The following is a 26642-nucleotide window of genomic DNA, read 5'->3' as shown; positions in this document are numbered from 1 at the left end:
CAGAAGATAAACAGAAAAGCAAGACAGATGTTTCTGGATATAACAGTTATTCTTTCTTAGTGTTTTGTTTTGTATTGTTTTAATTTCCTTTACTCATTCCTATCTCAATGGAGAAAACATACTGCCATCAGAAGATTCGACTTAAAGTATAATTCATAAAGCATATCACATTAAGAAACATTAAAATACTGTCCTTATAATAAAATATGAATGCCTTGAGATGAAACTACATGCGCTCAGAAATCATGATGCAAATGCCAACCTACTCTTCCAACTATATTTACTATTTCTCCTTTTGTCTACTCCTACTCTTCAGCTAAGTTAAAAAAATACATGGCCTCCCAACTACACCCTGCTCCAATTTCTCTAGGTGAAAATCTCTCCTTGCTCCAGTATTTGATGATCTCCAACCTTCAAGAACTGCTCAAAAGGACAACTATTCATTAAGCCTTTCTTGATTCCTGAGAAGATATTTGTATCCCATATTTATGCTACTGACTTCTTTATTATAAAACATCATCTGGAGGTACTTGTGTAGTGCAGTCAGCTAAGAAGCTGACTTTTGGTTTCAGCTCAGGTCATGACCTTGGGGTTGTGGAATTGAACCCCTCATTGGGCTCTACGCTCAGCTCAGAGTCTGCTTGAGATTCTCTCTCTCTTTCCTTCTGCCTCTCACCCTCCTCATGCACATGCTCTCTCTCAGGTAAATAAATAAAATCTTTTAAAAAATCATTTGCATTGTATTCTCTTGACAACTGAATATATTTTATCTTCCATACAAGATTGTGAAGGGGGAGAACCATTTAGCTTTTTAACATGAAAAACTTGGCAAATAACTTTGGTCTTCATTTTTTGGATCTAGCTCCTCTAAGCGCCTTTTATCCTCTGAAGCTCATAATCCTATTCCCCAAGATTGCTGCCTTTTTTTTTTTAACCATCCCCAAAGCATTTAGGAAGAATCCCAGTATATAGATTGTACAGGATCAAAATGACTGGCTATGTTGATATTAAACTTAACTGGTGAGAAAGTGATGAGAGAGTACAAATTTCATAATGTTACATAATAGAAATGTCTTCTTTTAAACAATGTATACATTGTGTTTTCTGTTCACTGTTACATTTTGCATCTACATCTGAGAGTAAAAAGATAACTTTTCAAAGAATCGATCAATGTAAAATGGCATGCCTCAGACTTTGGAGAGATGGTAGAAAGTTGAGGACAAACAAGAATATTCTGACTGCACATTTCCTAGGAATATAAAGCAGTGTTTTCACTACATCATCGTGCTAGTGCAGAAATAAACAATTTTCTGGAAACCAACCCTAGACCCTTGTAAATGACATAAGTCTGAAGTAGGTAGAGTTTATTATTCTTACTCTGAGGAGTTAAAGTCATATTAAGAGGGCATTACTTCTTTAATAATGCACAAATAAGTACAGAACCAGAGGCCTTACCTACACAAAAAAATGATGATGTATTAAGAGTGCCTGACATTGGTCACTCATGTTTGGTATTTCTATGACACCACTGGATTTATTCGAGCGACATTAGTCAGTTAAAGAAATTTGTAGTACAGTTTAAGCAACTCATTAACAAAACTAATCAAGATAAATCTGTTAAAAAAGGGCCTCAGATTTGTGGAACAAAATTATTTATAAAACCATATTTCTGGCTATTTTTCCGATATATTTTACTTTGCTACTTATTTCCAAACTTTAAGAGAGGAATGGGAAATTTTAATGAAATATGATAAGCGATTTATCATAGATTCAAGGCTTCATTCTTCTATTCTTCATATGTAACAATTCATTGGCTGGCCCCCCATGCCACGAGTGTGACAGATAGACACAAGCAAAGGGAAGAAAGAACGCAGAAGTAGACATGATATTGAAACTGACTCACTTCAGTGAAGTTAGAAAAACCTGAAACTCGCTTTTCAAATCATATACATTTAGGATTCAGAGAATTTTAGAGATTTTATTTATTTAACCTCCCTCTAGAGTTGGAATCTGACAGGACTCATTTTCATCTTTGAAATATACAAACTTCATAATAAGATAAAATGCTATTAATTATTTTACCACCAAAACATCAATAAGTTATTTGCCATTACTTTAATTAAGGTAACAGGAACCAGTATCATATTTTGTCATTTATTATGATATTCTGAGGTCAAGGAAAATCCATTCATGGGATTTTTTTTAAAAGCTATCAAATTTGAGGAAAACTCAAATTCCTAAGGGAGGAAAAACATAGAAAAAGTTGATGCAACAGCTTATGTGAATATTCATTCAGTTTTTGTCAAAGTCCTAACTTTATTAAACACCAGGAATAACAGTTTATGGAGTCAGACCCACTGAAATATTTTTAGTGGAAAAAAATGATGCAAAACAGAAAAGTCAACATTTCCAGTGTGGATTGTTCTCCTTCAAAAGTCCAAAGACATTTATCTACAGTTACGTTTATAGCCACATTTTAATTATCTGACCAAATGAAAGTGATTTATGGAAAACCAACATCACATATGTCTACTTTGCAATATGATGCATAGCAATTGCATGTATATAAAATCAGGTACAAAAAATTTTGTTTCCAAATCAGCACACCAACCTTGAATTAGGCAACTGAAATGCACTTGGACAAAAGTAAGAGGCTGAATGCAGGTTTTCACCGGTGTTGCATAGACTCATGATATGTCTCCCAGTTTTTGAAAGTGAATTCAAAAATAAAGAAATAAAAGGAAAACAGCTATTTTCAAATTAACTAACATAGTGTGCAATTATGTTTTTGGAGAACATTTTGTGGAATTAATAAAGCACTTGTGTAAGTCATATTTGAATTCACTTTATCAAAAAATATAATTATTTATTAAAATAAGTTGATTTGAAACATCTTGAAACATCTTGAACATCTTGAAACATCTCATTCCTTACCTACGATGTGTCTTCCCATTTGAATGTAAATGTAAAGTTGATATTCAGGTGATAGGGTCTGATGTACCAGTAAATAGGAGTTTTTAATATATGGATACATTTCAGTACTGGCTTTTAAAGAGCTTCTTCCAGGGGCCTCCGAGGTATAGTGGAATCCCACACTTTCAAGGTCCTGCATCTAGAGATCTTGAGGGCTAATGTAAGCCATGAGGTCTCTGCCCTGACATCACACTACCTTTCTTTGTGATTCGTCAGTGACTGATATTAAATATTTTTAGTATGACCACTGAGGAGACCTAGTCATCATTTGAAATATTTGTGCTCTCCCCTGGAGTTGTTGTGTATTAAATATACATAAGAAATCCATTTTTATCATTTTGCTTAGTGTGTTTGGATTTTGTTGTTTCATTAGTGGATTTCTAGTGCAAATATCTTTTAAGCAGTGAAACAGCAGATCAGAAGCATCTGCATATTTAGAACTGCCTGTGCACAGCTATAGGGCAAGTGAATGGCAAGTGGTTCACCTCATTTATTTTCCTTTTTTTTTCTGTTACAGATAAGTCTTGACATGAATATCATACTTTTTTTGAGATTATTCATTCAAATTGTTAAGGGTCCTATGAAGATTTCTACATAGGGAAAGTAAAATATGGCTAATCACTTCAAAAATAATCTGTGGATGCATTACATTTGAATTAGAGGGCATAAAAATTGGCATGCAATTAAATAAATCAGTCAAGTCAAATACTAAAGGCTAAATTATGGCATGAGCAATGTGTATAAAATATGTAGCAAAACAACAGAAATAATCTTTCTTTATCATGTTCAATATATTTTTTTCTATTCATCAGTTTATCACATTCATGGAAGTGATTATTTATGAATATCGACTTTTTTTCAAGGTAGGTTATTCAGAATTGCTATGGTAGTTCTTTAATGTTTCTATCATAAAATTTTATTTTCTTTCCCATTTGTTTTTCTAGCATATATGAAGTTGAATTCCTAACAGAGATGTATGTAAGTAATTCATCTATGGATTCATAAAGTCTGCTTGAGTCACAAGGTTTTAACTGTGATAGACCGGAGTACTTTACTATTTGAAGGACAGACTTCTGTAGAATTCAGCAGTTTTGGAGATGTTGGTAAGCAGATTTATAGTAATTCTGATTTTTAAAATTTATTTTCTAAGAATACACATTGAATATTTAAAAAGTATCCATTTATTAAATCAAACTTTCGAGAGTGTGTATATGATTCAATGGCAATCAAATGTAGTATATGATTTTACTTTATTTATATTAAACACATCATGATTAGTAAGCTTTCAGGTATTATATGTGCACCTGAGTATGAGAACAACTCAGAATGGTATAATTTGGGTCATAAAAGGGCCTGTGATTTTAAAGCATTTAAAAAGATTTTACTATTCTAAAAGGAGAACATATTCCATAAAACTTGAGAGATCAAATTTAGAGAAGTAAGCCTCAATACTAAAAGACATCCTAGAGCCTAACAGGTAGAAAGAGTTGATATAAAGTGTGCACTTATGTAAGTCAGTTTTTATCACTCTAATAGAAGAAAACATTTTTCTTAACTCAAGTTAGGAAATATTATACATTTTTATATATCTTTATATAAAAAGTTACAAGTAGCAAGCATATGACACAAAGAAATGGAAGCGTAACAGCAGTTTTTGGGAATGCATGCTTTTTACAATGTGTCTAATAAAAAGGATATTTTTCCAACTCAAATATCGAGTATTGACATGCAGGGTATTTTTTCAGACTCTCAATTCAGTCATATTGCTAAGTGCTTAATCAAAAAACATTTCTATTGATGGGTATGAATGGTAAAATACCTGATTTCAAAAACTCTTTCTGAAACTTAGTATCTTCCTTTGATAGAAAACAAAAAAGGAAATTGGGAGGGGGGAACATTTGGGAAAGACCCCCCAAAAATGAGATGTTTCTTATTGCAATCTAGTTATTTTTACTCATGACTTTTGGCTGCATTTAATCATAATACAACAACAGATGTTTATAGTCCATAAAACTCTAGCTGGTGCTTCCATGGTCCATATTTTCACTTCTTAACTGTAGCATGTTCAAAATCCCTCAGGAACGCACTATTTTCAAGCAGTCTATCTAATGAAAACAACGTACATGTAACACAAAGTTCATCCAAAATTGTGTTGTTCACATATCACACAACGTACAATTATATAACAAGGACATGAAACAACATAGAAACAAAGTGAAACTAACAGTAAAAATAAAAGTTGGGATAGTCTTAATCAGGAACTAATTTCTTCTTCAAGTTTCCAGTAAATCTCAAAATGTATTTAAAAACTAAGGAGCACTTGGTGGCCAGCAACCAAATTACGAAATGAACATATCATTGTGCAGCGGGGATGTCTTGCCGAAGGAATAACAAATGTCTGGAATTCTTAAGTTTGGATAAAGGCAGTGGAATGAATTTAGAAATATGTCCACTTTTCACAATTCACTATAGAATTTTCGTTTCACAGTCCCCATGTTTGTATAAATAGTTCTTCTCTGAAAATAAAACACAGTTAAAACATTTTCTCCCAATGAAAAATGCATACAAATACACCAATTTATTAAGGTAAGATAGAGCATGGAAATGCATTCCCCTAATTCAAGAATAGTTGATAGGCTTGAAGTGTTTTGAAGAGTTTAGCTGTCAAGCAAATTTAATTGGAGACAAATTAGTCTAATATAGATATAGATTATCAAGTGCTAAAAATAAAAGCTCTTACGGTATTTGATCACAAAATAGATGTACACATAGACAACTGGTATTTATGGAACATTTTACATTGTTAAGCATTCAAATTTGATATCAGAATTTGGCATAACATGCTGCATATAATCTTGATGAAATAAGCTACATATTCATGCAAAAATAAGAGTGCACAGATTGCATAAGTACCACCAAATACTTAGTGCATGAGTCTGAGTAGAATATTGCCAAATTAAATAAGAAAATTACCAGCTTTATATGTTGACTTCAGTTATATTGAGACAATATTCCATTTTTTGTTTTGAAAAACTTGCATTTCTTCTGATATTTTTGAAACAAGTTTACTAGTTTTTTTCGATTTTTACCTTAAATCATGTAAAAATTAACTTGCTAATTTAACATCCTCTTTTACTAACATTGTAGTACAATGCCTGATGGTAAGAATATGAACATTTACTTTAAAGATATGTATACTAAAAATCATCACTCCATCAGCATTGAATTCAGTATATCTCTGGTTATGAAATATTATGAAACACTTATCTCAAGAAATAATGAATAAATAGCACATTCTCTAAAAAATCTACAAGACAGTTGCAACAAAACAAAACGAAACAGAATACAACAAGGTGGAAGAAAGAACCAAGGGCATTCGCTTACCTTGAATTTTCTTTTTAGACCCTAGTTGTGTTGTATTCAGATTCATGTTTGCTTAGAGACCCAATGAGGCAGAACCTGGAATGTTATGGCTATTTCATTCAACAAAGTAATATTTGCACAAAAAATAAATATGCATACAAGTATTTACTTAAAAGCATTCCTAAAAATTCATGAAACCAAGGAAATAGATTTGTTCCATCAGCATGCAAAAATATTAAATCAACTAAAAATATTTTAAGTTTTGAGGATGCATAATGAATTGAGAAAGTATGTCCATATATAAAACAAACTAAATGCTAGTAAACATGCAAAACAAAACATATGGATTTGGGGATCTAAAATCAATTTTTTTCTAAACTAAATTTTCTTCCCCCCAAATTTTTACCAATTTTAGGGCAAATAATACAATACAGATAATATTATCTTTATATTAAAAAGAAAATGAATCAAATTTTTCTACTATTTTTTCTACATTTAAATATAAATGTTTAGTATTTTAGCATACCATACTATCATATGCAATTTGTAATATAAGTATTATGTGATATGTGGAAAAAAGGATTTCAGTATTTTCACTTTCATAAAAAAATATAATACATTATATTGCAAAATATGTTATTTTTACATTAAAATTATTCAACAAGATGGCTTAACCATCTTGGTAAGGCAGTTATTTCCAAGTATCATTTCATATCTGAAAGTATATTATCGATGAGAGCAAAATTCATGACTATGTGGAAGGAAGCAAATTAGGAATACAAATTTATAATATAAATTAAAACCATAATTTTCATAGAAATAAATATCATGTGTGTGTATAAATAAATGATCTTTGGCATGTGTGTGTGCTCACACACCCACACACACACCTAGGTACACAAACAGGGTTTAGGAAGGATATGGATAGCACTGGAACAGAAAAAAGTGGGGAAAAAACTTGAAACACTATGATTTAAATCATTAATAAAAAGAGAAACTGAAATATGAAGCTCAAATAGAACACAATTATTCTGGAGGCATTTCAGTCCTCAGGTTATAGGTGTCATCAAAAAATCTATTGATACTGACCGCTGGACGGCTTTGTCGTGTCGGGACAGCCTGTGACTTGTCGTTGGCACCTCCTCGATCTCATCGATGTCACAGGCATCTGCGGCATCTTGCGAGTAGTTGTGTTTCATGACGAGGATGTTTCTTCTGTTCATGGGCGGGATGAGGGGTTTGACGGGCTGCGGGGGCATCTCTGTCAGTACAGAAGCATCTCTCGTGCTGAGGTTACTGCGGCTGCCTTTCGTACTGGACACTTGGGACCCACAGTGATGGTCGTGAACGCACTTGGAAGAGGACCTCCGCAGTTTATGATAGTTCTCAAAGTCATCGGCCACATCTGCAAAGTCAGCGGTAGCTCCTGTCCCTCTGAGAGTACATAACTCATAATGAGGAGGTTCAAACACCTCCTGGAAAACAGTCTGGTCAAAGTCTGATTTCCTTTGGACATACTTTTTACGAGGCTGTTTGATCTGCACAATGACAGAAATGATAATAAGGATGATCACAATGCAGGAAGTCACGCCAATGACAGTCCCACTGGTGTTGGTGAGCTGGTCCAGCAGGCTGGCTTTCCTCTTCTCTACAGGTCGAGGGGAGTGAAAACAACAAACAAAACAAGAAACAATCAACCATGCATTAATATGGTAGTCAAAGCACCTACAAAGAAGTATACTGAGCACAGAATTTTTACAGGCTTATAGTTACATGAAAAAATATTTAAAATGAAACAAGAAGCTTCCCTTTCCACAAGGGCCCCATCTTCTAGCCTTAGCGACAGACCTCCCGTTGCCCAGCATCCCTACTTTAAACATACATTTGGAGAAGATCTTACAAGACCTGTTAGCATGACATTTGGGAATCAAGTAGTTATGTTAAAAACAATAAATCATTTTTCTTCTCATAGGTATAAGGTAACATCTCAAACTCTACGAGTGGGAACATGACCCTACCTATATTGTTCTGAGTTTATTCAAGACATAAATAACTGAACTCAAAGTAACACCAATTTCTGAGACCAAAAGGTAATTAAATTTCATGACAGATACTTCTGGAATGGTGGCATGAGTCTGTCTGTGGGCCTTTTTCCCAGTGAAACAACCACAACTGGGAAAAATGATTAAAAATATATATAGTTTCTGGAGATTGTCCTAATGGAAATACCAAATGCAAGTACATTTATTCATGAAAATTTAGGGAATTTCATTAAGAACAGTGAGAGTCTGTCCTTTAAACCTGTTCCCCCACCTCTACTCCAACTGGCCATGATGGAAGCTTATTTAGGGACTTAGGGAGGTTTCAGACAACAGCATAGTGCTTCCTCTCCCTAATACTCCCCACCTAGAGCTACAGTATCTCCCCGAGAGGAGCAAGCCACAAGCATTTCTCCCCAACCCTTGAATGCATAGTGCAGGCAGGTACTCTATTCTAGGCAGGAGAGGCTGAGTTATCAAGGCCTCTATTTCTCCTCCCAACACCATTGGTAGGATGGAAGCTCTACACTGGGTGCAACAGGCTGAGGATGTGTGTCTCTGATCATACTCCCCTAAGCTCACTCATAGAGTCTATCTGCCTAGAGAGGCAATCTGAGAACCCCAAAGGTTACTATCCTCACCCAGTACTCTATTCATGAAGTAGGGATGTTCCTTTGAGAGAAGTTGGTCACTGTTCCTGCCTCCTTTCAACACCCTGAGCAGTAATGCAGAAGTTTTACCCAGGAAGAGAGGCAGGCCACAAGAGCAGAGAGCACTCTAGCTTTCCTCAAGTTTTTTTTTTTTTTTTTTTTGAAATAGTGTGGAAAAGTTCAAGCCTAGAAATCTAAAACAAAGCCAAACAAAACAAAAACCTAGACATTCTTCTGGTAATCGATTAAAAGCAGACTGTCAAGCTCCTTGGTAGCAACAAACCAGACCCAAGAACAAGTAGAAGCTTAACATAAAATACCAGGAAAATAACAGGTATTAAAAAAAAAAAAGTCCTCCTAGTTTAGAACAAATCATAAAGGCTGGACTCAAAGACTTTTTTAACCCCCAGTGGAATTGAATTTAATTGGATTAAACCTTGGAATAATTTATACTCCTGGGAACTGTCCAAAATCACAGAACACTCATTGAGCAATTAGTGGAGACTAATAGCTGGGTATGATACCGACAAAGACAGATAAACAGAACAGAGAAAGGATGGTCAGAGAGCGCCTTATTGAACCATAATTATCTGAGGCTATGGTATGTGCATCTATGGCACGATCTCCCTACAGCAACATCAGGCACAGACGTCAGTGAAGCAGATCAGCCCTGTCTATCCCTATAAACACATAAACAAGAGAACGATAGGAGCATCAAGCCCTGGGGAGAGAGGAATCAGTATCCAGAATTGCTACAATACATTATCTAACATGAAGTTTCCAAAAAAAAAAAATCACAAAGCATGTAAAAAAAAAACAACAACAACAAGAGAATGCAATCCAAACACAGGGGAGAGGAAAGCCTGCAGAGGGCCAGATCAGATTTAGATAAGGATTTCAAAGCAACTGTGATAAATACGTTCAAGGAACTAAAGGGAGCAATGATTAAAGAAGTAAAGAAAAAGAAGAGGATACGACTTCCGCACATGCAGAACAGCAATGAAGAAATAGAAATTACGAAGCAGAAAAAAGTGAAAAATCTAGAGTAGGACAACATAGTTACTGAAACAAAAACTTCATTTGAGTGACTCAGCAGTACATTTCATCTGGAAGAGGAAAGTATCAGCAAACTTGCAAAGAGATGAGGGAACATTATGCAATTGAAAGGAGATTAAGAAAAAAAGATGCAGAAAAATGAACAGAGCCTCAGGAAATGAGGGAAACTGTCAACAGCACCAACATAATGGATGAGTAGAAAGAGTGAAAGTAAAAGGAAAAGATTCAATAAATAAATCAATAAAAGGTGAAAACTTCCCAAATTTGAGGAACAAATTCACATTCAAGAATTTCAACAAATTCCAAATTAAGATAAATGAAATGATAAGCACACTCTGACATATAAGATTAAAAATGTTGCAAAAAACAAAAAATCTTGAAAGCAACAAGGGAAAAACAACTCCTCACCTAGAAAGGAACCCAATCAGATTAACAGCTGATATATCATCAGAAATTTTGGAGGCCAGAAGACAGAGGCATGACATATTCAAAATGCTGCCGGCAAAACAAAAAACAAAAAACAAAATTCATTGATCAAAAACCTAATATCCAGTATGACTAACTTTCAAAAATGGGGCTGAAATAGACTTTTCCAGATAAACAAAAATAAAGGTAATTTAATGCTGAAAGAAATGCCTTAAAAGAAATATTAAAGTAAATTCTTGGTATTGAAAGTAAGTGACTTCAGACAGTAATTCAAACCCAAATGAAAAAATTAAATGGACATTAAATTAAAAAGGCAAATAAATATTGCCAATAAAGGCAATTATATACATAATTACAAAGGACTGTATAGTTGTATATATCTTCTGCATTCTTCTCTTAACTTTTTAAAAAGAGTAATGTCATATGCATAAAATTGTATTGTTGGGCCTATAACTTAAAAAATCACTAAAGGAATTGAAATGTTACAGAAGAATGTATTCACTCAGTGCAGAAGAGACCAATAAAGGAAGAAAAGAGGGACAAAAATACATGGGACATAGAGGGAGGGAAAGAAGTAAAGTGGCAGATATAAATCCAACTATACATCAATACCAGCATTAAATATGAGTGGATTAAACACTCCAATGAAAAGGCAAATATTTCCAGAATGAATCAAAAAAGAAGACCCAACTATACACTGTCTATAGAAGATATACTTTATAATACAGGTGGACTGAAAACAAAAGGATCAATAAAGATTGGGCATACAAACTTCATTTATAAGAAAGCAGAATGGATGTGCTAGTATTAGACAAAATACTTTAAAGCAAAAAGTTATCAAAAATAAGAAGATAGTTTTATAATGATCAATAAGAGGGCCAATCAGGAAAATACAACAATTTTAAACATATATGAACCTAGCAGTTAAGCTCAAAAATAGAGAAATTGAAAATTTTTCAGAAGTGAAGAAGCAGAAAATTCAACCATAATGTTGGAGACTTCAATAGGTACTTTGAGAAATAGATAAAACAAGGTAGAAAATGGAAACAGAAATAGAAGACTTGAATAATGCTGTAAACCTACATCTCTAGAACAATCCACCTAACAATGGCAACATGCACTCTTTTCAAGGACACATGGGACATTTTCTAGGACACACCATTTATTATTGGTTGATGGAACTAACTCCAATAAATTATAGGCATACCTCATTTTATTGCACTTCACCTTGTTGCACTCCACAGATATTGTGGGTTTTTTTTAAATTGAAGTTTTGTGGCATTGAGCAAGTCTACCAGCACCCTTTTTCCAACAGCATTTGCTCACTTTGTGTCTCTGTGTCACATTTTGATAATTCTTACAATATTCCAAACTTTTTCATCATTATTGTATTTGTTATGGTGACCTGTGATCAGAGATTTTGCTGACAGGGTTCATGATGGTTAGCACTTTTTAGCAATAAGTATTTTCATAATTAAGCTATATAGTACATTGTTTCTATAGACATACTGCTATCACACCCTTAACAGACTACAGTATAGTATAAACAACTTTTATATCCATTAGGAAACCAAAACATTCATTTGACTTGACTTATTGCAATAATTCCTTTATTGTGATGGTCTGGAACTGAACCCACATTGTCTCTGAGATGAGCCTGTCACAATTAATAGAAATGGTAAAAGTGTGTTTCCCTCTCAAAAGAGAATGAATTAGAAAACAAAATACCGGTCTTGCCATCTAGAGAAGATAAACATGGAAGCTCATAATGCATATCCATTCATATTCTCGTCACTCCTCTCTCATGTCAAATAGTCCTTATATACGTGGGAACAAATCCCATTGGGCAAATAAAGCTTATGACTGCCAATCATTAATAGTGCCCATTTAAGATTCTACTACACAAATTAATTTCCCATCCATTCAGAAGTAGTTCCTTGAATAATCACCTCCCCCTCCCCCACCATCAAGGCAACTGAGGCTGCATATGCCTTTCTCCTTGACTGTGAACCATGGCTGCTGTGGCAATGCTTCTCTGCTTTTATCCACAGAAAACATGTTAATAGATAATACTGGTCTTTATGCATGAAAGAGTTTATTGCCTGTTCTTTTCTGCTTGTAAATCAGTTAATATTGAATCTGAATAAAAGAATATGCCTGGCATTTTCAACTTAACTAAAACATACAACATTCAGAACTGAGCCAAGGATTGCTATCTACATAAACAAACCTTTGTGTCCAGGCTAGCAAAGGGAGCAGGGGCATCAGAAGCTGTTTTCACTGGAAAGGAAGAAAAGTATTTTGATACCAGAACTGAAGTCAAGTTAATTGGCTGGAAGTACCTGAAAGCACAAATGTTCCTTCAATGTGCTTCTAGGGCATGCGCATGTTGTCCAATGAAGATAGACTGGGATAAATGAGAGCGGCCGGCACAGAGGAAGGGCTATGTTTTTCCCACCAGGCCTGATGGGAAAAACACACGGCACTAAAAGCTTCACTTCCTCTCCAAGCCTCAGCAGGCTCTACTCAGATGTCTTTAATGAGCATTCGAGTGTTAAAGGTTCTCTACTGTGCATTAATGAATGAGCAAACTTCTGGTAAAAGCAAAGAAAAACGTTTACAAAGGAATTATAAAATATACACGAGGCTCAAAAAAGCCCATATACAAGTCCAATTGTAAGTCTGTCTGATACATCTCCACGTTGTAATAAACTCCTTCCCACTCTATATGCAGAGGATTTTTGCAAATGTTAAGGTCTGATCATTACCTTTACAATGATTTTCGTCCCAAGGATACACACAGTTCTGGAGTCCATTGCAGACCAGCGTATTGTTGATGCACATGTTACTATGGCAGAAGAATGTATTGCCTTCACAGGGAGCTAAAAAAATAAGAAGAAAATAAAAACAAAGAAAAAGTTAGAACTGATCTTCAGTAGTAAATCACTCATATCACAAATCTAAAAACAAAAAGATTAGAATGATAATTTGCCATCAAATTGAGATAAATGATGCGACATTCCATTCTCAGAAGTGTTGCCATGGTGGTAATTATTTCTTGTGTTGCTAACAGAGCTGGCACTTCTCTAGATGTGCTCAGTTTGTAAAACTGGCACAGGAGGGTTTCCATCATAAAAATGAAGTACATTATCTATATGGGTTCTTTTTTAATTTTTTTGACTCAGTGCATTCATTTAACAAAAATTTAATGCCTGCTACATGCATAACTCTATGATTTACACTGAAATTCTATCTATACAAATTTAGTTGTTCAGTGCAAAAAGTCTTAATTAGATTTACACTGAAATTCTATCTGTACAAATTGACTTGTTCAGTGCAAAAAGTCTTAGTTACGGGTGCCTGAGTGGCTGAGCATCTATCTGCCTTTGGCTCAGAGCATGATTCTGGGGTCCTGGGATCAAGTCTCGAATCAGGCTCCCTACAGGGAGCCTGCTTCCCCCTCTGCCTATGTCTCGGCCTCTGTGTGTCATCAGTGAATAAATAATTTTTTAAAAACTTTTTTAAAAAGTCTTAATTAGCACTGAAATAATTTTGTAGAGCACAGGCTTACAAAATACTAATGAAAAATATATATTAAACAAATCCTTACAACATTATTGAAGCATAGGAACAGAACAAAGAATGTCATGGAAATTCAGGACAAGGGAAAATCCTGAACAACATAAGGGAAGTATATATTATCATCAACATTACACACATATATATGGGGATGAAATTAGCCTACTTTGCATGTATTTCACACATTCTAGTAACTTTAGGTACAGTGGTCCATGATTTCCAGATCATTCATTCTGTTTTACATATTAGATACAAAACACATAATTTGGTTAATCGATCAGTGAAAATTAATGATCAGTACTATCTAAATGCCCGTCAAGTTGTAATGACTTTTTCACTTTCAAGACTATATATCACGAGTATTTTAGAAAGTTACCTTCTTTAAATGTATTTGGTATATTAACCAAAGTGTCAGGCAAATAATTAGCACAAAGCAACTTAGTATATTTTAACACTCCTAGAGAAATCCTAACAACAATAACAAAAAAAAAAACCAAAACACTTAAGTCTTGAAAATCAAAAATATGCCAAAGATACAGTAGCCCAAGCAAAAATGATTCCGACTCTCCATAACCTTCCCTGCCACCCCCTTCACAGGAAAACTATTTCTTCTTCCCATGGCTTTGTTTGACTTTAGGTCCCTGACTAAAGATTAAAATCTTTAAGATGTGGTAGTCACTTTGAGAACAAACATAGAGTAGAAAATACTCAGTAGTCATTTTGAAAAGAAAGTATCATGCTTAACCTGGGCTTGTGACTTGTTAAGCATCATATAAGCCTTTTATAATGTAAAATTTAATGATCTGATACATGATTGCAAAAATCTGCTCTTTAGTAAGGAACTAAATTTAAATTTCTGTAGTCAACCATAATGGCTTTTGCAGAACTGATACGGTCTGTTAAGCAGATAATGAATGTTGTCAAAATGTGTACACAGAACAAGAAGTTCTCTACAAATGGAGTGGCTGCAAAATGTCTTAGTAAAGAAAAAAGAAAAAAACTGTAAAAAGTACATATGCACTAATAAATTGGTGGTTCTGAAAATACAGTTATCCATCAAGTAAAATATACCTTTAAGAGAGCATTATTTATTGCCTTTCCAGAATGAGTTGGAAAAATTGCTACAATTACTATTAAGTAGGATGGTTAGTTTTAACAATTTTAAGTATATAAATAAAAATGACATTGCATTCTGTAATGGAATGGAATACAATAGAATATTGGTAAGAGCACTGGAACTTGAATTCTCAATTCTCCAAATGGGATTTTATTTCTAGTTCTGCTGCTTTGTAGTTGTGAACATGTTTCCTAAACTACAAATCAGTGTGTCAGTGTCAGCGATCATTACATATTGGTGGTTTGACTGGTAACAGAACAGGTAATCCAGGACTGTCAACAAATCACATTCCTGACACGCTTCTTCACATCAGATGAGGAGGCAAATGTGCCAGGTAACTGGAATCATCTCACTTTTTAAAATTATTATTATTTCAAGTACTATCTTTTTCTTCTTACTTTTGCCAGAATTTACAGAATTGCTATGCAAACAACAAACAAAAATGAACAAGCAAATCTTGCAATGGCTCAGAAACAAATATCTAACAATTTATATTGGGTTTTGAATGTTCTTGCTATTGTATGTCTGAGTATTTCTCTCATATCAATGCAGACAGGCAAATGGTTCATTAAAGATTCTTATTTCTGTCTCCTGCTGAAAAGATGAAATGGCACCCTCCTACCTCCCAGAGCAAGCTACATTCTTACTGTGCTTCAAGGATGTTTGGACCCACTCTACATACCGACATTATTCCCCATGACCCTCAGCACATTCCTGAGATCTGTGGCTCAGGGCAAACACTTTTTCCCCTCTCTCTTCCTGCAATATCCATTCTTCACTCTACTATCCAAATCGTATCAGCATGGCATTATCTGTACAGTGTTGAAATATTATTCCAAACTACCAGGAAAATTATCTTTTTCTTAAATCCTATTACACTCATAATTTTAAAAAGAGCTTAACACTTAGCATATGCTTATCATCTTTCCCCATGTGTTCCTCGAGGAAAAGGGCATGCCTCCTAAAAATGTTCATTTTTCATCTCTTACATGGTTTAACATTTCTAGGCTTATGGTGAATATTCGACAGATATTTTTAATTGATTAATGTTCCTGAGCAAAATGTTAACTCTGGGGGTGCCTAGATGGGTCAGTCAGTTAAGCATCTGACTCTTGATGTGGGCTCAGGTCACGATCTCAGGATCATGGGATTGAGCCCTGTGTTGAGCTCAGCGTGGAGTCTGCTTTTCCCTCTCCCTCTGCTCCTCCTCCTGCTCACTCACTCACTCAATCTCAAATAAAATCTTAAAAAAAGAAAAAAAAAGAACAGATGAACTCTGGCCAGGGTGCATGCATACCTGAATATCCCAGAAAGCAGGAGACTCTAACAGGTGTGTTTATTAATGGAGATCTAACCTTCAGTGCCATGGTCTTCAGGTATAATCCAATTTGTGATATTCTCAGAAACTATACCTCAGCATCATTTCCACAGCAATCTTACAATGGCAGAGAAGGACACGTTCTACCAGTTTGTGGAGGACTTGTTCTACTTAGAAATTCAATATACATTGTTAAAAGCTCTTGCCTCTTAAAAACCAGCTTCTTCATTTCCTAAAATTACGTGGATGGAATTCAAGGGTAAGATTTACTCATAATAACATGGTGGCCAGGGAAGCTCTACTCACAGTTCAGAGTACTTCATACTCATAGTTCCCAATATCAAAAGTCTACTTATTTCCAGGAGGTTTTCTGTTATTATCAAAATAGCAAAAAAAAAAAAGCTTCATATTGGTTTTTAAAAAGCTAACTATATAGAAGAAACTATTTTCATGGCTTTTTGCCTCTGAACTCATTTTTTTTTGAGAGAAAAAGAGAATGAAAGAGACAATCAAAGGAATCTCAAGCAGACTCCCCACTGAGCAAGGAGCCCGATGTGGGGCTCAATCTCACAACCCTGAGATCATGACCTGAGCCAAAATCAAGAGTCAGATGCTTAACTGACTGAGCCACCCAGACGGCCCATTGCTGAACGATTATAAAGTGTACTGAAATATCCGGAGTGCAGCTATTGCAATCTTGCTTTGGTGGGAGAGCTGACAATGTTAAGTATTTCTTTTTAAGAAAAAGACAGAAACTGAATGTAGTAAAATAATCTACTCAGCCAAAGAAGGTCATGTGTACAAACACTGCATTGCTCTTGATTTAAATCATTCGGGTAACAAGGAAAATGGATATTCTAACATCCATCACATAATGGGTCTTACTTCACCGTTCCCACCTCCCTCCTCCACCAATACATACCCTTTCGGGCAAAGCATTATATTTTTGGGTTATGTGAAAGACTGCATATTAGAATGAAGCTTCATGTGTGTTTCTCCAGACACTTCATCCCAGGACGGCAGAGTCCTGACAACACTCCTGGGGGCAGAGCTGCATCTCGACTGCAAGAATTGATAATCCCTAAGGAGAGACAGCTCCTTCCATGAACACTTACTCAGTTATCACATCTATAAAATGGGGATAAGGACCATACTTACCTAAGTGATTTCATAATTCCAACAGCTTAGGAGAGTGCCAGCCTGTGGATGCAAGCATTACAGCTGTAACCACAAACTGTTCCAGAAGGCAAGCACTGCTCAGGGGCCATGGATTCAAAATGTCTGGGACTGAAACCTGGATCCATGATGTCCAGATTGTGTGAACTTGAGCCAACATTCCTTAAAATGCCCCAGCTTCCATTACACGTGTGTAAGGGGGGGGGGGCTCATCTTGACTACCACATACGGTTGTGGGAATTAAATGTCATCAGTCTTTAAAAATTGTAACCGATATTGTCCAATGGTATAGGATAGATGCACATTAGCTGGTTTTGAATTATGATAATAATTACAAAAAATTAAATCAATAAATGAAATGTACAACATTAAGCAGATAGAGGATACAAAAGTGATGTGACTTAATATTAAATTCCCTGATTTGTAAAGTGAGGAAAGTCATTCACAGATCTCTCATCAGCACTAAATGAGAATGCAGACCTGAAATTCATACATTATAGCATGCAATAAACGGTGTCTAAAATGATGAGTCATACACATAGGTGTCTACTGTCTTGTGTAACAACAAAGCACTGATGTTCTTTAGCTAGTACAACCTTGTAAGAGAAATAATGCAATTAAGTGGGTTTCAGCACATAGATATATAAGCTGTTATATCTCAGGGTAATATTTTAAATATCTATCAGTTCATGGGAACCAACCAGTCGGAGCAGACGGATGCTGACCATTACGCCACACCAGGGCGCTCCACCACAGCCAGGTCTATAGCCACTTGTAAGAAATTGTAAAATAAAATTATGTATCATGAGACATCTTTTTCTCAAAAATGTCTGGGGAATATTTATCTAAGTAGCGTCTCTCGCATATCTTTCTCCAAGCTGTTATTTCCTACAACACCCATCATTCATCTCATAAAAATCCAATCACAAGTGCTAAGCAGACAACTCCCTTCTAGGAGTCAAAAAGTGGTTTTAAATTATTTCTAAAAAAAAAAATTTAATATTACACAAAGTAGCACCATGATAGATAATACAAATAATTAACTTTGCAACTTGCAGAAATTCAGGTGTTTATCCCTCTTCCACCTTGAAAGTAATTATATGAATTTAGCAATATATTTAAATGCGAAAACAAAGTCACTAATATACCAGAGACTTGAATCTCTGAGTTCTTTGATTCCATATTTATGTATAAAAAGAAAAAAAAATAAGTCTGCAACTACTCTCCCTTCTTTATAGGCAACTACAATAAATACACCTAGGATACATTCAGGACTTTACTGAAACTGAAACTTCCTAAGTTATTTTAATATCTTGGGGAGAAATTTATTTGCTATACCCATGCCTTGTGTAAAATACTACTGAAGTTCAATTCTAAAAAAGAAACAAAATAGATATTATGCGTGTTAAATACAACACAAAATGCGGATTGATTTTAATAAGTGCTTGAATCACTTTACAGGAGGAAGTTTTAGGTGTATAAGATAGCTATGATATTCCTTGATTCATAAGATAACAAGACCATCAAGATAATGTGCATTTTCTAACCCTGAATTGAAATGGGAGATATTTAGGTTCCATCTTGGAAAGCCAAGATAGGCAAGTGCGTAGAATAGATCTTGATGTTTTGGCTCCAATATGAAATCCAGGAGTGTTTTTTCTGAAGTGCTTGGTGATCCTATAAACTAAGGCTTGGATGAAAAGGATAACATTGTCCTCCAACTGTAGTAATAAAATTTTCAGAACAGAGAAACACAACACACAGATCTAGTATCTGTATCAATTTTGGCAGTGTTGATGAGAACTTAAAATCCAATTTTAAAATTTCAATTTTAAATATCTTAAGTGAACATTTATCCAAATATTCCATGATAAATTCTTCGGAAACATAAAATTTAATGCAACATTTTGCTCTAGTGAGGAAGGAATGTATTGTGAATTAGTAAGACTGAGAAGCATTGTGCACTTCCATACATCAGCTTTTGGTGAACCCTTCCTTGTTCACAGAAGTCTGGCACCACGAAATCTGTTTAGCTTTGTTCAATCCAGATGTTCCGACTGTATCAGTTTACCACTTGATAGACAAACAGGAACAGAAGCAAAAGCAAACCCTTGAGAAGTCTTGCCCCAGTGTTCAAAACTTATAGGGAGAGAAGTCTTATTTCTGAAGGGAATAGAAAACAGCATGGGGAATTACTAAGGTATAAAATTGGATGACAAATGAGGATACAGAGTATTTTAAATTATAAAGCCTCACACGCAAATATACATATGGAAGATTTTACTGGAAATACTAAGCCAAAATGTGGGCAATGGCTATTTCTGGGATATCCACAAGTTATATTTAGCTTTTATTGAGAAACGTTCCATATGAACATATACACATAAAAATATGTATATACATACTGGGGTATAACACACAGTTAGATGTATATATACATAATATATATAACATATGTTAAATATTATATATACACACACATATATAATATATATAACATATCATATATACATATATACACAACACACATATTTTGTAATTGGGAAACATCTTCTAACTTTTCATGAAAAAAAAAACAAATAGTATTTTTTAAAGTTTGTTTTCTCTTTCATATTTTAGCCAGTAAAATAATAGTTTTCACATAGCACTCATACCTTACTATATTTGAAGATAACAAGTGAACTTAGTCTTTCACTGAATTCACGTTCTTTGGGATTGCTTTGAAATCTTCACTTTTTGCACGCTCACCACTAGGTGGCAAGAGTGCACCGTATTTCCTGAAATAGCATTTCACTCTGTTGGGATGTTTAAATCCTACATGGCATCTGAGACAACACATAGACCTATATGTTGCTGATTTTTAAGAAATAAAAACTTCAGGAGAAGACAACCAAAGTAATTTGGGGCATTAGGTAAGGGAGGACAAGAGAAAGAACTGCAGTCATAACTCTCAACATAAAGTTTTATTTGAAATTTTAAAAAGAATCATAAACCGTATTTGCTGTAACATTAAAGGTCTAATCATGAATGTTTCATCATTTTTCAGCATTGTGCCACATGTTCATCGTTCTGCTCTTGTAATTAAAATTTTTAAATTTGTAGTAACTTTTCTTTAATGCTAAAACCACTAATGCTCCTTCTATATTAGGGTTATTTCTCCCCAACGGCTTTTAAAATTTTTTATTTTATTTCTTTTTCTGTTGTTTTTAAATTTGAGTACAGTTAACATACTGTATTATATTAGCTTCAAGTGTACAATAGAGTGATTCAGCAATTCTATAACATTACTAAGTGCTCATCCTGATAACTGTACTCCTCATCCCCATCACCTTTTTCACCCATCCCCCGGCCCACTTTCCCTCTAGAAACCATCCATTTGTTCTTTGTAGTTAAGAGCTGGTTTTTTTTTTTTGGGGGGGGGGTTGTCTTTTTTCTTTATTTGTTTGTTTTGTTTCTTAAATTCCACAAATGAGTGAAATCATACAGTATTTGTCTTTCTCTAACTTACTTCCCTTAGCATAATACTCTCTAGATCCATTCATGTGGTTACAAATGGTAAGATCTCATTCTTTTAATGACTGAGTAATAATCCATCGTATAACTGCCACATCTTCTTTATCCATTCATCCACCAATGGACACTTGGGCTGATTCCATAATTTGGCTATTGTGAATCATGCTTCAGTAAATGTAAGGTTGCACATATCTTTTCAAATTAGTGTTTTCATCCAACTTCATTCTTTTTTTTATTATTATTTTATTTCTGATAGTCACAGAGAGAGAGAGAGAGAGAGAGAGAGAGAGAGAGAGAGGCAGAGACAGAGGCAGAGGGAGAAGCAGGCTCCATGCATCGGGAGCCCGACATGGGATTCGATCCCGGGTCGCCAGGATTGCGCCCTGGGCCAAAGGCAGGCGCTAAACCGCTGTGCCACCCAGGGATCCCCAACTTCATTCTTTTTAAATAGAGGAATTCACTGAATGCTACTCTCAGGAAATATTAAAACAAAACAGAAATTTAAAACTGGCAGATTTATCTGGAAACATTGATATTTCAAATATTTGTACTTTATGGTAAATAAAGTTATCAGTAGTAGGTTATTTCAAATTCAAAGAACATGGTACTTCACCAAGAAAATTTGGAAACAGAAGTGACTCTTGATCCTATTTTCCTTTTAATGATTATATCATCTAAATAACAGCTCAGATACTCCCTCCACATCTTTAAATCCAAATCTCATTCTCTCCAAGCACATCCTCCTACTTCGTGCCTGCTTCAGATTCTTCTAACTTCTTTGATGTGATGTTTGTCAAAAGTCCGCCCACTTTGCGCTGGCCTCTGTGGTGTCGACACACACATGCACACACACTCACACACACTCATACCCAAGCCATGGGGTCTTCTATTTCTGCTCATCATTATTCCTCCTTAGTCCTCCAATCTGAAGTTGGGATGTAAATGGTCACAGAAATGTGTGGAGCTGTGGGAGGATGAGGATGTAGCTTGGGGGACACTTGCTTCTGCTTTTGAATTCAACTTTTATCAGCCCTGAAGACATTAATTTATTAAAACTTTCTGATACTCAAAATGCTCTAGAGCCTATCATCTTCTTTGCCTGAGAGATGGAAATAAAGCTTAAATTTATTATAAATATGTAAATGTGATACATATCTGCATTATATATTTAAGCAATGAATTAATACTAAATAGCAAGATCTAGCATACTTGGAAACACAATTACTTTTATTCAATAAAGATTTTAATTGATTTAGATGACAGAGAGGACTTTCCCTCTGCTTCTCAGAACCCTGTAGTCAAGTCTCCTGGCCATTATCAGAGGTCTTTTCTCTTCTCTCTCCACAGCCTTCCCCTAGGGGATCCCAGCAGATTCAAAGCCTCTGACACTCTATTTTCTCCTGGGCTCACCCTTATAGCTCTGAATTCCATCTGAGGTCCAGATTTATACCCTTCCATCAAATTCCTGCAAAACATCTCCACTAGGGATTCTAAGTATCACATCAAATGGAACATGGCTGGATGGGCTTACAGAAAACAGCTGTCATCTTAATCCCTTTTACCCCTTCCAAATCCCATTCTTCCCCTCACACACCTTCCTGACATTAATAAGGAGCAGGACCCATACCCTCAGCTATTAAGGCTGAAGGGTTGGGGTCATTCTTGAGGCCTTTCTCCCATAACACTCACATCCAAATGGCCTTTAGTTGTGTCAGATCTATCTATCTATCTATCTATCTATCTATCTATCTATCTATCTACTAACTTCTTATTGTGGTCTCCACTGGTACAAGTGGCTCATGGCCATCTGCCACCAACTGTTCTTCTATAGCAGATCCATGGACACAGCAGCCAGAGGAGACTTTCATTAACAGTGTAAATCAGGAGCACCTGGGTGGCTCAGTAGTTGAACATTTGCCTCTGGCTCAGGTCGTGATCCCGGGGTCCTGGGATCATGTCCCACATTAGGCTCCCCAGAGGGAGCCTGCTTCTCCCTCTACCTATATCTCTGCCTCTCTCTGTGTGTCTCTCATGAATAAATAAATAAAATCTTTTTAAAAATAAGAATAAGAAATAAAAGTATAAATCAGACTATGGTTCACCCCAGTTTCAACTCCAAAACTTTACTTTAAAAGTTAGATTAAATCCAAACTCCTCAATACCCCTTCTGCTCATTCAAAATCTTGACCCAGCTGCCTCTTGAACTCCAGTGTCACCCACCATAACCACGGGACACTGAGATCCACACTCTTCTTCACCATGTTACCTATGTTGTTGTTTTTCCATAATACTTATTAGGACTTGAGTTTATCTTCTTTAATTAACTTCTCTGTACATCTTTTCCCTCCTCTTATAAAAATGCAAAGCAAGGGAGTTATCTTGTGCACTGCTTTCTCACTTGCACTTTGAATAACACATGCCATTTTGGAGATGCTAAATAAATACTTGTTGACTGACAGGTATCAGAACAAAAAAATTTTCAACAGCAAGATGGATGTGAAGTGCCAAATTTCCATTAAATTCTGAAAATGATTTAATTTCTAACAAAGAGCTAAACTTTTCTTAATGAACTTAAGGGAAGAAAATAAAACATCAGCGGTATCAATTTGACTTAAGTATCTGAGTAAGAATTCAAAAACTTCAAAAACTGCATTCAAAAGTCTATAGCTTGCTGCTAAGTATAATTTTAAGTCATGGCATTCTAATTACAAACACATAAAATGAAAAAAAATAAATATATTTGGCCTCAGAATTGTCTCCAAAACAAACGTTTTGTTTTTCCCTAAAATAAATGGAAAAATTTCCCCTGCAACCATAGTTTAAACTTAAAAAGGCCCTAAGGCTATGCAATTAGAGAAAATGACATTTTATTTGAAAAATGTTGACCAGATTTCAGGGCAGAAGTAGATTTATGTCTCTTCTCTTCATCTCCTTTATCATCTTCATATATTTTTTGAAAGATCAATATCGGCCTTTAAAACTCTATGTTCCAATGTGACTTAGTTATCTGTCAAAATATCCAGTATTATTAAGATACATTTTAATCTCTTTTTTTTTTAAATACAAGAAAATCTATTCACAAATTTCAATTTAATCCCACTCACATTTATTAGATTCCCCCAATCTTTCTGCTAGAATCGTACATTGCTATGGCTCCAAAAAGACATTACATTAAGAAAAGAAAAGCATCTTCATGAGGAAATTATATTCGATAGATAGAGGCCATTTCTTTCCTCACATAGGACATGAGCCCCATCATGACTTATCCATTCTGTTTGATTCCAAGAATGAGCATACATTTTTATACTATAATTATATCTGCTTTGGATCAGCTACATGATGATTTCTTCACTACCTGCAGTTAGACAAAGCTATAATGACCATAAGGAATATATTATATTTCTTTGGAGGAATCTGTATTCTGATTATTATTAGTACTTGGACGTGTGTCTCAGGCTTTGTTTTCATGACTGCTGTACACATGCCTGCAACAGTTGGTTAGACCTGCTGTTCTGTTAAAGTTACTATAATTGGTTTCATTGTTGAACATGCCAAGTCCCTAAAGTGGGAACTGAGGTAAATAAAGATTAGAGTGGAGAAAACATGGACCATCATAACCTTAAGTTTGTGATTCTCTTAGTTCAAAGGCTAACAATTCAGAATAATAGTTTCCTGTTTCCATCCAACAACTATATACAGTCTGTTTTCAGTGGTAGACACAAACTACAGCAGCTGTAAAGCTAGCATCAAAGGGACCAATATATGCTATCCCCGAGGATCCTACCAAAAATTACAAGGAATTTACTGTCTTTATTCTTGTCCACAGGATTCTTGGCAGACTGACAATTTAACTAGAGACCACGTTGATCTAAAAAGTTCAATGGAAATTCTGTGAAGTTTTCTAAGTAATTCAACAAATAAACATAGAAACCAACATTATTTAAAGATTTTGGTCTAAAATACTCAAGGAAATTGATTTTAAATTTTAATTATTCCACCAACCTGTATATCTATATGCATACTTTTAAAAAAACATAATTGGAGTTAAATGACAGTCAACAATAAATGTCCATTAATAATTAAATTAAAATATTAAAATATTTCTGATGGTTGTTTTTTTCCTGCTACAATTGGACTCAACCACATGCTTAAAAAGAAGGGGAGGGTGTGGGTCCCTGGCAGATTATACAATTTTTTTCTTTAGATTATACAATTTTATATTATTATCCCTTGCTCAAAATTCTCATTAAATTTGCAAGTAAGAAACTACTGTGAAGATTTCCATAGGTTGTTATTCCATTAACAAACACAAGAGTAGCCATTTGCTCTGAACACATATTTAAAACTCACAGTTGTTCTATAATGTCTCCTTCATTTTCTAGAAAAGAAATTGAGGCTTAAAGTCAAGGTGTTACAGGTAAGAAAGGAGCAGAATGGACTGACTGGTACCAAATGGGTACTCTTACATACATTCTCATCCTATTTCAATTTTTTTTAACAACAAAACACTTGTTTTTTCAGATTTGTAATTCTGTTTTGAAAAATGTCTAACATTAATTTTAGAATTCTAAACACGTATATACTTGCCAAAATTATAGGTTTCTGATGCATCCCCTTTTTGTATTTTTTCTATAGTAATAAAAATATTTAATTTTTAAATACTTTCATTATACAGAAGACTATTTACTCAGTAGTAGGGCATGAATGGGACATGTGTGTAGATAGACCATTACCACTTGGTGCTGTGTACCTTTGGTCTTCAAGTCAAATACCTTTTTTTTTTTTTTTTATAATTTCAGATGAAGAGTATGTCACTTCAATGAAAATAAATCAAATAAACACAAAATAAGAGCATCAGATCTACTGTGGTAAACTGAATAATGGCTCCCAAAGATGCCCACATCTTAATCCCCAGAATTTGTGAATGCTGCTTTTTATGCAAAGGAGATTTTGCAGATGTGAGTAAGAACTTCAAAATGTGGAGATTATTCTGGATTTCTGATGAAATCACAAGTATCTTTACAGAGGGAGGGAGGAGCTCCAAGGGGCAGAATGTGATATAACAAGCAAGTGACAAGATATGAGAGGTTACCTTGCTGGCTTTGAAGGAGGAGCTATATAACCCACGAAGGCAGGAACAGCTCTAGAAGCTGGGACAGGTGAGGGAATGCACTCTCCACTATGGCCTCCCAATAGAGTGGCCTTGTTGACACCATGGTTTCAGCCCACTGAAATCTATTTCGAATAATAGATTTATATTGTTTTAAGCACTAAATCTGTGGTAATCTGTTACAGCAGCACTAGGAATGAAGCCAAAATGCCTATTTATATCAAGTAGCTCATTTCTGAGGGTAATCAGAACACGATCCACCAGCCCCTGTAGATGTAGGTATGACCACACAATACCACAACGGGGGCAGGAAAGGCCAGAA

At 35.0% G+C, this 26642-nt stretch overlaps 1 protein-coding gene across 5 annotated transcripts in view; it reads right to left on the bottom strand.

Annotated features, from left to right (window-relative positions):
• The window catches only part of LOC129514432 (neuropilin and tolloid-like protein 1), a 124546-nt gene that overhangs the window by 7317 nt on the left and 90587 nt on the right, over positions 1-26642 (bottom strand). For 2 of the 5 annotated variants that reach the window (XM_055332995.1, XM_055332992.1), the window contains exons 8-11: positions 13276-13389; positions 7426-7984; positions 6358-6432; positions 3903-5489 (exon numbers count right to left, since the gene is read on the bottom strand). In XM_055332995.1, the coding sequence (XP_055188970.1) occupies positions 6372-6432; positions 7426-7984; positions 13276-13389 (734 nt within the window). In that variant the 3' untranslated portion in view covers positions 3903-5489; positions 6358-6371. Of the gene's footprint in view, positions 1-3902; positions 5490-6357; positions 6433-7425; positions 7985-13275; positions 13390-26642 lie in introns of those variants that run through there. The other 3 variants (XM_055332993.1, XM_055332994.1, XM_055332996.1) reach the window with 3 other exon arrangements.

The sequence above is a fragment of the Nyctereutes procyonoides genome, unplaced genomic scaffold, assembly GCF_905146905.1.
Source record: "Nyctereutes procyonoides isolate TBG_1078 unplaced genomic scaffold, NYPRO_anot_genome, whole genome shotgun sequence".
NCBI classification, from domain to species: domain Eukaryota; kingdom Metazoa; phylum Chordata; class Mammalia; order Carnivora; family Canidae; genus Nyctereutes; species Nyctereutes procyonoides.
The sequence above is the reverse complement of the archived record's forward strand: the minus strand, read 5'-3'. Positions and strand labels throughout refer to the sequence as shown.